The sequence below is a fragment of the Sminthopsis crassicaudata genome, chromosome 3, assembly GCF_048593235.1.
Source record: "Sminthopsis crassicaudata isolate SCR6 chromosome 3, ASM4859323v1, whole genome shotgun sequence".
Classification (NCBI taxonomy): Eukaryota; Metazoa; Chordata; class Mammalia; order Dasyuromorphia; family Dasyuridae; genus Sminthopsis; species Sminthopsis crassicaudata.
In genome coordinates this window covers 569664431-569677507 of record NC_133619.1, presented here as the reverse complement: position 1 = coordinate 569677507, position 13077 = coordinate 569664431, and the positions used below count along the sequence as shown (strand labels likewise).

General features: G+C 36.0%; 1 protein-coding gene across 1 annotated transcript in view; it reads left to right on the top strand.

Moving 5' to 3' along the window:
• Positions 1-808: 808 nt before the first annotated feature.
• Positions 809-13077, top strand: part of NEK5 (NIMA related kinase 5) — an 87709-nt gene continuing 75440 nt past the window's right edge. The window contains 4 exon segments of the mRNA XM_074304803.1: positions 809-1245; positions 3374-3495; positions 8336-8432; positions 10919-11016. Coding sequence (XP_074160904.1) covers positions 3379-3495; positions 8336-8432; positions 10919-11016 — 312 coding nt within the window. The 5' untranslated portion in view covers positions 809-1245; positions 3374-3378.

Sequence of the window (13077 nt, the reverse complement as noted above, 5' to 3'; positions counted from 1 at the left end):
TCCCATTGCCTTAAAAAGGAAGCCTACAACTTGAAAGATGGAAAACCAGATTGATTATGGAGATATTCAGAACTTACGTTCAATATAAATTTGGACAATTACCATGAAATATGTCCCGAGGGGAATGGGTAGGTTCTCCTTGACACAGCTAAAGATGTTATATTTAAAAATGTGCTTCCTTTGGGGGCAGCTAGGTGACGCAGTGGAGAGAGCACCAGCCCTGAAGTCAGGAGGACCCGAGTTCAAATCTAATCTCAGACACTTAACACTTCCTAGCTGGGTGACCCTGGGCAAGTCACTTAACCCCAGCCTCAGAAAAAAAAAAAAAAGCCCACAATCCCAAGTGCCGTTGGGTAGAAAGGTGTTAAGAATCAGCTTTTTTTTTTTTTTTTTTTTTTTTTACATGCGTGGGTGCTTGCCTAACTCATCTTTCCCCCAGGTGCTTGGTTTAACTGTGTAACAGAGATGTTACTAAAATAACAGAATCACATTCCTATTGGCAGTTTTACTATAAATGAAACAAGTGACTGAAAAGGGAGAGAGGGCAGAGAATGTAGTGAGAGAAAGAATATAGATTATTAACCAAAAATGTCTTCGTTACGTGTAGATCACTTTATTTACAATCCCGCGTAGCCTCCATTCTTTTGGGGTTTAAGATCTCGGGAGTGTGTGTGCCCTACTGAAATGTAAATCTGAGGGTCATTATAGGTGTAACTTTTTTTTTTTTTTTTTTTTTTTTTTTTTTTTTTTTTTACAAGAACCGGGGAGGTCTAAGATTACAGATTGGGAGATGGAAGAGAGCTGGCTAGGCCATCTAGTCAAACGTCATTTTACAGATGAGGAACTAAGGAAAGGCTGACCCCGCGTCTAACTTTTCACCGAAAGCGTTCCAGAAGAGCCTGGAAGGTGTTGGGGTAGGAATGGAGGAGGACGGATACAATTCTGCCTGATTCACCACCCTCCCTCGGGAGCCCAGGCCGGGTGGGTGCTTTGCAAAGTTTGCCCAGCGGCGGATGAGCACGGGCCCTGGGGACCGGCACTCCCTGAGCAGGTGCACCAATGCGCGCTCCCGGGCAGGATGACGCCGTTGGCTCTGGTCTAAGCCCTCTTCCGCCCTTGATCCGAGCGCATCACCTCGTCGTGATCCTTCCCACAGCCACACGGGGGCGCTGTGGGGCAAGCCAAGCGGCCAGGCGCGGGGTTCCTGGGGCGCTGCCGCAGCCGCCTCCGAGAGAAGCAGAGCAGGTGAACTGGGGGCGAGCCCGCCGTTTGCGTGGTGGGGGCGAGGGGGAGACGCGCGCGCTCTCGCTGGGTTGAAAGGTGGAGCGGGGGTGGGAGTGGGAAGGAAACAGGCGAGGGTCGCGCCTCCAAAAGGAGGCTGGGAGGCAGCCGCGCTCGGTCTCCATGGCAACGGGAAATAGCGTCCTCTGTAGCTAGCGAGGGCTGCTTCTGGGGCCGCCCGGTGCTGGAGTCATCTTTGCCGAGAGAGAGAGAGATCCCTCTTTTCCCCCATACTGATAAGGAAGCTCAGATTGGCTTCCAGCAAATTCCTGGGAGGGAAAAGGGCAATCCCAAAGAAATGATGAATTCCACAGGAAGATTCCCCTCCGAAAGCAGCCTGGATGTGGTTGTGGGCGTGGTTAAGGTGCGCTCTGGTGGGTGCCCGTGCTGCCGGATCTGCTGGGCTGGGTATCTGCAAACCCGCGCGGGGCTCGGGGCTCGCCCACACACAGCGCCGGAAACCGCAAATACCCACCGAGCACCCGGGCAGCGCCCGTGCCCAAAGGGGATTGTTTAGAAGAATGCAGGAGAACAATAAAAAGATGAAAATATCCACCCCAATTCTCTGTCTTTGTGTGTCTCTACCTGTGTGGCTGTCAGTCTCTGACTATTCGTCTAACTCTGTCTCTTATCTTTGTCTCTGTGTCTGTGTCCCTGTCTCTGACTATTCGTCTATCTCAGTCTCTTATCTTTGTCTCTGTCTCAGTTTCTATCTGTCTCTCTGTCTCTGACTAGGTGTCTCTTATCTTTGTGTCTGTCTCTCTGTCTCCGTCTCTATGTGTCTATCTCTGTCTCTTATCTTTGTCTCTGTTTCTCTGTCTCATTCTCTGTATCTCTGTGTCTCTGTTTCTTTTGTCTCTCTCTATCCACACCCACATATGTACAAACACATCTCAGGCCTATCCAACTCCCTCCAACCCCATTTGGTATTTTCCTGGCAAAGACACTGGTTTGCCATTTCCTTCTCCAGATCACCCTACAGACAAGCAAACCGAGTCTAAAAGATTAAGTGATTTACCAGGACTCACAATAAGTATCTGAAGTCAGATTTTAACTCAGAAAATGAGACTTCCTGACTCCAGGCCTGGCACTCTGATCCTCTGTGCTATGTAGTAGTTATATGTGTGTATGTAAGATATAGATGCAGAAATTATCATGAGAATCATCAAGCTGAGGAAGTTCTTTAGGAACTCGGTAAAATAAGGGCAGCTAGATGGCTCAGAGGAGAGGATGGGCCTGGAGTCAGGAAGGTCTGAGTTCAAATATGATCTCAGGCACTTACTCAGGCTTTAATTTGCCTTAATTCATTGGAGAAGAGAATGACAAGCCATGTTAGTATTATTGACAAGAAAAGCCCCAAAGGGGACTGAAAACTGGAAGAGGCCAGCTGACTCCCCTGTTCTGATAAATGACTTGGCATTCCCTGTACTAATATATGTACATATCTGTGTGTACAGATGTGTATGTGTGTGTATATATATATATATATATATATATATATATATATATATATATATATGTATGTATATATATATATATATATATATATATATATATATATATATATATATATATATATATATATATATATATATATATATATATATATACATCAATTAGGAAACCTTTATTAAACATCTGTGATTTGCCAGATGCTTTTGTAAGCCCTGGAGATACATATGTGTGTATAAGTGTGTTTATATATATATATTTTTTTTTTCTTTTATATGCATATATATAATATGTGTATATATCTATCTCTTAAGCTTATGTAACTAACTTTCTTTATGGAAATAAATTTTTATTTCCATAAAACAACTTAAAGTTAGACTAAAATTCAACTTTGGGAGGAAAGACATTTTGGCAAAAAAAAAAAAAATCAGTTTTTAAGTACATTAACCAGGCCACTCATCAGAGAGGGAAAATCTTAAGTCTTCACTAAGTTTCCCATAAAATAGATGCCCTTAATTTGCTTACTAATGATTCTCATGATGATTATTGCTAAAATCGTATTAATTTCTAATTTAATCACTATAAGACATATGTGAATTATTTTTAAGATCTTTTAATTCTAGACATTTTTCTACACCAGAAACCATGGATAAATATGATATAATTAAAATGATTGGGGAAGGAGCCTTTGGGAAAGCATTCTTGGCAAAAGGAAAGGCAGACAACCAGCAATGTGTTATAAAGGAAATCAATTTAACAAAGGTAAATTTATAAAATAAAAACCTATTTTTAATTTATATGCTGTTATTGACAGTATTTAGTAATATAGCATCAAAAGAATTTTTTATCATGTATTTCAATACTTAACTGAGAAATAACTGTATAATATGTGTTTTACATATCACCTATCTCCCAGGTAGTTATGAGGATCAAATGAGTTCATAAGGCTTGCAAGTCTTAATGCTATTTTTATTATTATCTCTCACAAATTATAAGACAGGGGAGTATTTTCTCTCAAGATTTCCATTATTTCTATTGCAGTGAATTTCAACTTAATGGCCAGAATCCAGTCCATATTTACTTTTCCACTTCACTGCTTTCTCTACATTTTTGAAGGATGAAATTTTTCTCTACTTAAAACAAACCAGTAATTTATTCTCTGTTTTTAAAAGGCAGAGAAAGTACTCTAGCAGTTGTCCAAGTGATTGACATCTAGAATGACTCCTAAATCATAGCTTTCTGCTAGACTTATAATCTATTTATTTCATTCTTCAAATGTTTCTTCCTTTTGTCCTGTTGTTAGAAGATAGACATAAGCTAGCCCCAGTGCATGCAGCTTGTTACTGCAAGGAGAAGCAGCATCTCCTTCTAATAATTTTGGAGCATGGACTTCCTGGGACAGTTATTAAAAGGCTCCAGTGGAGTGATGGAAGTATAGAAAACATTGATTATTCATAGATAGTTCATTTTAAAATTATTCTCTTCTCACCTCACTTAGAGAGAGCCTGAAAGTGTTCTTCCAAAGATTGCCAGTGATCTTGTCACTATTGATTCTGATGACCTTTTCTATATGATGACCTCATCCTTAACTACAGCCACTTTTGATACTTTCTTGTCCTCCTCTTACCTTTCTCACTGTTGTTCCCCCTCAGTCCCTTTTGCTGTATTATTTATTAACTGTCACTCCTTCCAATCAGGGGTCTGCCCCAAAGTTCTGCCCTGTTAGCTTTTTTTCTTTTCCCTATAGACTCTCTCTTTTGATGATCGCATCAAATTGTGTGGATTCAGTTATTTTAATATTATATATATATATATATATATATATATATACATATACATATATATATGTATATGTATATATATATATACACACATACAAATATAACTCTCAGACTCTTCTATTCCACATTTAAAATCCTTCTTATTCTGGCTCTAGATTACTTTCCTGGATTTATTTCACATCTTTCCCCTTCATATACTACATAGTATGTGCATTATGGCATTCTATTTCTTTTCTTTTCTTTCTAACTTAATCTAGGTCATTCCTTATACCTAGAATGCACTCTATCATTGTCCAAGTTGGTATAAATTTTTGAGGACACAAGGTACTTTTTCTTTCATTCTGGTTTCTTTCTGTCCTGATATAGGTCAGGAATAGGGATGTTATGGGCGCTACTAGTGTGTATTGGAATATATGGTAGCTGTTGGAATACACAGGAGCCACCTGACAGTGGCTGTTGGAGATCCAACCCAGAATGGATCTCCTCTTGTGAGAGGATGATACTAGGAGACTGAGAGGCAGTTGCTGTTCTCTGACTTCCCTCCTCTTCCCTCTGCCTCCAGTTTATCTCATTCCCAGTCCTTAACACCTGTGTCGGCAAAGGCTGCCTTGCAACTCATTCAGATGTTATGATTCACAGCTGTGGGGGCTCTGGGAGAATTGACCTGCCCCTTAACAGTGTGGATTGGTATCATTTTTGCAGTTTATAGTCTCAGAGAGTAATTGATAAATTAAATTAAGTGCTTTGCCTAGGGTCATTCAACTAATATGTTTCAGAGCCAGGATTTGAATTCAGGCTTTTCTGGGTGTAGAGCCAAACTTTATATTTACTATGAACTGAATTTTGACTCATTATACTCATTGTCCTAGCTGTTGCTTCCTTGGTTCCTCTTGATTGCCTTTTCTTCAATTTTTCAGTTTCACTGAAACTATATCTCCTTACATCTAAATTTTTTATTTATTTCTTTTTTATTATTGATATTTTAATTAGGTAGTTTTCAATTAAATAAAATATTTTGGGTTACAATTTTTTAATGTTGTACTAAATAGGGTTGAATTGCTTTTTTATACTTAATCTGTGAGAGATTAGTCATTGGTGATTGTTAGCTTTGTCATAATATTTTTGTTCCTAAATAGTTTATTTTGGTTGGTAGGAAATGCATTGTTCACAGTAATGAAAATTTCTTCCATGTTATGTTAGTGACTTAATAGAATGCCCTGAGCACATACAAGCTGTGTGTCTCTTATAGGGCAAGCCCAGACCAATTGTTCTTACTTTGGAAGAAACACCTGTGTAATCTTATTCCAATAATTAGGAAAACTCTAGCTCTGTTATTTCCCCAAAGTTCATATGAATGTTACCAGTAACAGGCTGAATTTTACTCCCACATTCCAAAACACAGATTTTTACTTATTTCAATGTATTATGTTACAATAAAGACTGATTGAAAAAATGCTCAGCTAAAGTCATTAAGATAAGAATGAAAAATCTTTGGAGGCCAATGATTGTAAAACATCTGTTTGTAAATATAGAACAGAATCACTATTCTGTGAAGCAAAGATTAAAGAGAGGGCTAAAGTAAGATAATGAGAGACATTTTAATCTCAGGCAAGAAAATCTAGATGAAGAATGCCATATTCTTAGCATTTGAAAGGATCTTGGAGGCCATCCAATCCAATCAAATCTGAACAAGAATTATCCTTGACATACTTTACAGACTTCCTCTAGTCTTTTCTTAAAGGCTTTTAAGTGATGGGGACCTCAGCACCTCTTGGGATAGCCCATTTGGAATATGTTTAGCTTTAATTGTCACTTTTTTCCTTTATGTTGAGTGAAATTTGCCTCTTCACAATTCTGTCTCTTGTGGCCAAGCAAAAATAATTATCCTTTTTTGACATGGTGATGCTCTATTTGAAAGCAGCAGTTTGTACCATCCAAGTCTTATCTTCTCCTGGCTAAACACTACTATGGTTTTAAACCTGTTAGCATGGTTTCAAGTTCCCTCACCATCCTGGTCACCTTTTTTTTTTTTCGGGGGGGGGGGGAGCCTAGCAGCATAATATTCAACCTAAGAGGAAGGCACATTTTCATTTTTTTATATGCATTTCCTGGCACATAGTAGATACTTGATAAATGCCTGTTGCTTGATCAATTGATTGGCAGTTGATTAAAAGTCCTATGATCTTTTGCACACAAACTATCATCTAGTCATACCTAATTCATCTTGCACTTTGTATGCTTGGGGTTTTGAGTCCAGGTTTGGAAATTTGTACCTTTCTCTTTTAGCTTTCCTTTTCTTAGATTCAGCTCATTGTTCTAGCCAAATGAGCTCTTCCTAGATCTCAGTTCTTTTATCCAGCATTTATCCCAGCCTTATGCCATCTGCAAATTTGATATTCACCATCTATGATTTGTACCATCTGCACCATTTACAATTTCACCCAAGTCATTAATAACAATGTGAAAACAATAACAATGGACAAAAACAATGGGGTATAGTTGTTCAAATAGTTTTGAATCCACTTAACTAAATTAACATCTAACCCACGTTCCATCTGGCTTGAAAAGATGAAATGTAGACTTGTAAAATGCTCTGCTGAAATCTAATCATAGAACATCTGTGGCATTCCTTGGTTGTACCAGTATAAGTCTAACTTTTTGTTGATCAATCCAAGCTGGATCATAGTGATTACTACTTCATTTTGGGGACTCACAAACCACTCTTTAATAATAAACATGAAAATTTTGTCAGGAGTTAAATAATCATCTCATATTCATATTTATATACAATACTAATCTTTTTCCTGTCAACAACAAATATTTATTAAGTGCTTACTGTGTGCCAGGCACTATATGGATATAAAGAAAGACAAAATCACTGACCTTGCCCTCAAGGAGAATATATTCTAATGATAGAAATAACACACAAATAGCTATTTACATACAAGATATATAAAGAGATGACAAACACTCAATCTTAGAAGAGAAAGTGCTAGCAGATGGGGAGAAAAATAGCAACAGGAAAGGCTCCTGCAGAAGATGATTTTGAGCTGAATCTTCAAAGAGACAGAGAAACCAAGGCAGAATTGACTCAGCATGAGAAATAGTCTGTGAAAAGACATGAAGGGAGAAGAATAAGCCTTTTTCAAGGAAGAAAAACTTTAAGTAGTCCAGCATTGTTGGATCACAGAGCGAAATTAAGTGCTTGGGAGAGTAAAGTATAAAATAGCCTGAAGACTTCAAGTCCCCTATTTTAAAGACAAGAAATGGGGACACCTAAAGAACTGCAAGTCAGTCACTGAACTCATTGAGGAAGAGAGAATGTCACGAAGGTTAAGAGATAACAGCCACCAGGATCTGGGTTGTTATCTGCCATTTTCAGCAGTCTTTCTCTTTCTGTGTGTGTGTGTGTGTGTGTGTGTGTGTGTGTGTGTGTGTGTGTGTGTGTGTGTGTGTGTTATATTTTTTTTACAAAAATTATTTTTTGTTTGCACAAGATGTGCAAGAACAGAAATAACTACAGCAGATGCAATATCTGCTTATTAATATTCATAGCAATATAAAAGACTTCTCCAGAAATATTAGTTTTCTTCACGATAACTATAACAAATATTTATCTATTTGCCTACTATGGGTCAGCCAATATCCTAGCTTTTGCAAATTAAAAGGGACACAATCCACAGTATGCTGACTAGGGGTGTGACAGGGAATAAGCCCTTGTAATATCTCTAAACCATATTTCTTCCTGGTGTTTTCTTTTCATTTAATATAAACAAAAAACCAAACACCCAAAAATTTATTTTTAAAAAAATCTAATTTAGATGCCTCATCGAGAAAAAGAAGCTTCAAAGAAAGAAGTCATTCTTTTGGCAAAGATGAAACATCCAAATATTGTCAAATTCTTCACATCTCTTCAAGGTTTGTTTTCTGATTTATAGATGCATATATATTGTATTGTTTAGGCAATAGTTTTGTTTTTTTTTTTTTCTTCCTGAGTCTGGGGTTAAGTGATTTGCCCAGGGTCACACAGCTAGGAAGTGTTAAGTGTCTGAGACCAGATTTGAACTGGGGTCCTCCTGAATTCAGGGCTGGTGCTCTATCCACTGCACCACCTAGCTGCCCAGTAGGCAGTAGTTTTTGAAAACTGTGACAATCAAGTTTTTATTAGTTAAATAATTTCTCCCACTTCTCTTACATTTCAAGAGTTACTTTCAGTTGGCAGCAGTTCCTAGTGTTTTTTAATTCTAAATTTCTATGCTGCCTTCTGACTTCAGTAAATACTAAGCATAGTGCTTCTCACACAAAAGTCACTTAATAAATGTACATTGAACAAACACGGAATAACCATCTAACATAGTAGATAAAGCACTCAAGTTCCAAACTAGCCTCGGCACACTAACCTTATGATTCTGAGGCAAGTCATTCAACCTCTGTCAAATAGTCCCTATCTCCCAGCCTTGTTGTGAAGATCAAATGACATAATAATTGTGAAACTTAGCATAGTACCTGGTAGAAGGTAAATATGATATAAATATTAATTATCATTATTATTAAAAACTTAAACATTCTATGGGATGCTGTTATATAAAGTTGAACATGATTGAAACAAATGAACAACAAAAACTTAGAGCTCTTTTGAAACTCCCACCTTATTCATTCATTCAACAATATATGGTGGTTCATGAACTGGATTTAGAGTCAGAAATATGGGCTTAAATAAGAACTTGACCACTTATTTACAAATTAGGCAAGTTATCTAACCTTTTTTCAGCCTCAGTTTTCCTATCTGTACAATGAGATGGTAGAGAACCAAAGAGGCAATTGGCTTCTTCTCTATTATTCTATTATATTATTATTCTCTATTCTCTATTATTATTTTCTTTCTTTTCTATTATTTTCTATTAGAATGTATTTCTATTCTATTCTTTCTCTTCCTCCTGATGTTCCTTCTGCTTGAGATTTGTTCTTGGTAAATACAATAAAATTGAGCAAAATGTTTGATGACGTATAATGCTGAGTGTCTGATTAATGCAAACTTTTATTTATATTAAACTTTTTTTAATATGGAGGCAACAGGATTAATTTTCTGAACATTTTCACCCTTCCATCTGTATTGATCATTCCCACACATATATCTTTATTGGTTAATCACGAAAATTTACATAACTTAAAAGTAATTCTTCTTTGATAAAAGATTGGAGACCCTTTGCTTAAGTAGAGGTTCTTAACTTGGATTTCAAGAATTTGATTTTTTAAAAAATATTTTGATACTTACTTTTCAATATAGTTGAAAATTCCTTTGTAATCATTATTCCTTTATAATTCTATATATTTTATTCTACATATTAAAAATATTATTCTGATAAAGGATCCATAGGTTTCACCAAACTCCCCAAGGAATCCATGCCACAAAAAAGTTAAGAAGCCATGGACTAGAACATAAAGTCCAAGCTTGTTAGCCTAGTATTCAAAGCCCTCCACCATTTGGCTTCAGCCCTATAATTTTTCTAAACTATCTTTCTACCTCTCTCTTTAGACTTTAGACATTCTACTTGTGTCCTGGAATTTCATGTATCCATCCATACCTTTATAATACTTCCCCCTTCTTTTTGCTTCCAAATCTTTTTAAGATCCAATTTAAATGCCACATTTTCCAGGAATCCTTTTTTTTTTTTTTTTTACCTCTCTGGCCTAAAACAGTATCTCTTCTGAACTTCTATAGCACTTCCTGTCCAATTTGAGCCAGAGTGCACAGTAGATGGTTGGTTGGTTTTGGGAGTAGCAGACATGGATTTGAATCCTATCTCCTATACTTCCTAGGTCTAACTTTCTGCAAACCATTTACTTACTCAATCTCAATTTTTTAGCTGTAAAATTGGGATGATAAAAGCATCTACTTCCTAAGGCTATTGTAAGAATCATGAGAAATAATATACGCTTTGCAGATCTTAAATTACATATAGAATTTGTATGTCCATCTGTAGATTTATGATGTAGATGTACATATAGATGTATGTAGACTGTATGTCTATTAGATTTAAAGACCAAACCGAGTTCATAGAAGATTAGCATTACATGGTTGGCTAATAGGTATCAGATATTTTTGACCCAAACCAGTAATTAAACCTTTTTTAATAAAGTAGGAAATGATTTTGAACTACTCTAGTATAGGGAAATACATACAGATAAAATAACTTTTTAAAAAATATTGACAAATCATATTTATTGATTTTAAAATGGAAGGTAAATCTTAGGTATTTTTGTGAATTATTTTGGGAATTAGATTTCTAACCCATTATATAGAAGAATATTGTACTTATATTTAGAATACTTTATTTTTAAAGAAACGATACATATAGGAAAGTCATTCTAGTAAATGTAATAATGCCCCTTTTTTCTTATAGAGATGAATAAATTATACATTGTGATGGAATATTGTGATGGAGGAGATCTTATGAAGAGGATCAGTAGGCAACATGGAGTACTCTTTGATGAGGACAAGGTAAAGAATTCTAATTAGTGCTACTCTAGTAGGTATGTTACCAACAGCTAGTATCTAGGAGAGAGAAAAAATACAATTATTATTCCAAAACTGGGTTATTATTCATGATATTTGTAGATGATTCCTCAAATTAGAATACACTGAATTAGTCCATATTCCAGACTGAGAATACATTCACAATCTCCCATTGAAAGTGAAATCATCTTGAGAGAAAGAATGTTAGCATTCTCGGAACTTCCAGCATCTCCTTCCCCTGCCCAAGTCTATATGTGCTATTAAGATAAACATTTGTATACTTTAAAGTATTGCATATGTATAACTTATTGATTGCTTGCTGTCTTGGGGAGAGATGGATTAAGGGAAGGAGGAAAAAAATTTGGAACACAAAATCTTACAAAAATGAATGATGAACACTATCTACATGTATTTGAAAAAATTAAATACTATTGAGAAAAAGATAGTTACTTCCCTTTTAAAGTCAGAATCTGGAAGCATTTAAAAATAAAACATTATATATGCAACATATTAACATCTTGACTTGGTTTTATCCTTTTTTCATTGGGGCAACTGCCTTATAATATCTATGTAATCTTGCTAATGAGGAGGAAAAAACCTTGTTTTTAGAAAATTTCATTTTACTTACACTGGTTATTAAGAGAAGAGAGAGAATGAGTGAAAAATGACTTCCTTTCTCATCCACCATCTGTGCAACCACATATTTCCAATATATAAAGAGCTTTTGTTGAAGTCCATTTGGGAACTCCGATCATGGAAGAGATATGTTCCTCTATGGAAAGGAATAAGAATCAGAGCCAGGATGATGGATGCCCTTAATGTTCTGGATTAAAGCACTCCGCCATCATGTTACCACCTTCATCTTTCCTGAGATCTTTGTGTTATAATTTGCTATTTAAAACCATCATGATCCTATACATTACCTCTAGTTTTGTTGTTAAATATTTCAAATATGAATAAGCAATCCACAAATTTCAAACCGTTGTGAATTTATTCAAGCATTCCTCCTATGTTCATGCAGGAACATGTTTCTGGATTTATGGGAAACATGTCTCCTCTTCTCCTCCGTGTGCTATTTCTTCTATATTTATATGACTTCCCTTTGCTATTAAAGTTTGGGCTACATTTCATCTCCATAAAAGAGCCTCCAGAATTATAATTTAACATTTTGTCTCAGGAGAACACCTGCATACATCCCCCCTTTTCTGTATTTAGTACGACAAAGAAACAAACAAACACTTGTGAATTAGTAAAATTTGAATGTTATCTGCATAAATTTGAAGTGCATACTGAAAAGGACGCTGGATTTTATGACAAGAAATTGCCAAAAAAAAAAAAAAAAAAAAAAAAAAGCTAAATGAGTTGTTAAAAAGCAAGATGAAACCAGATTCTAAAAACTTCCATTCTTGCTCTTTATATTTTCTCCTACTCCAAAAGGAGTAGCAAAATCATCAAAATTTTATCTGGAAAAAGAAAATACATGTGAAATGCCCAACATCTTGTTCATTCAAATGTTCAGTAAGAAAAACAAAATTAGGAACCATCTCATTCCTTTCTTTACTTCTAACCATTTATCTTTGAATTATATTGAATTCTCACTGACTTAAAAGGGCACAGTAGATAGAAGGCTGGGCCTGATGTCAAGAAGAACTGAGTTCATATCCATTCTCAGATACTTACTACATGTGTTACCCTGAGCAAATCACTTAATCTTGTCTGCCTAAACTTTCTCAATCTGTAAAATGAGATTAAGAATGGCAGCTACCTCCCAGGGTTGTTGTGAGGATCAAATGAAGTAATAATTGTAAAGCACTTGATATAGCTTCTTGGACATAGTAAGTACTATATAGATGCTATCCATTGATGATGATGATGATGAAGAAGAAGAAGAAGAAGAAGAAGAAGAAGAAGAAGAAGAACTCATCTGACAAAGCTATATAGCTCTTTGTGCCTCACTTTTCCTTGTCAGAAAATGAACAGAATTAAAGATGAAAGTGGGTATTTCAGTAAATTTATTTGATCCAGGTAATTTACTTTGTTTTTGCA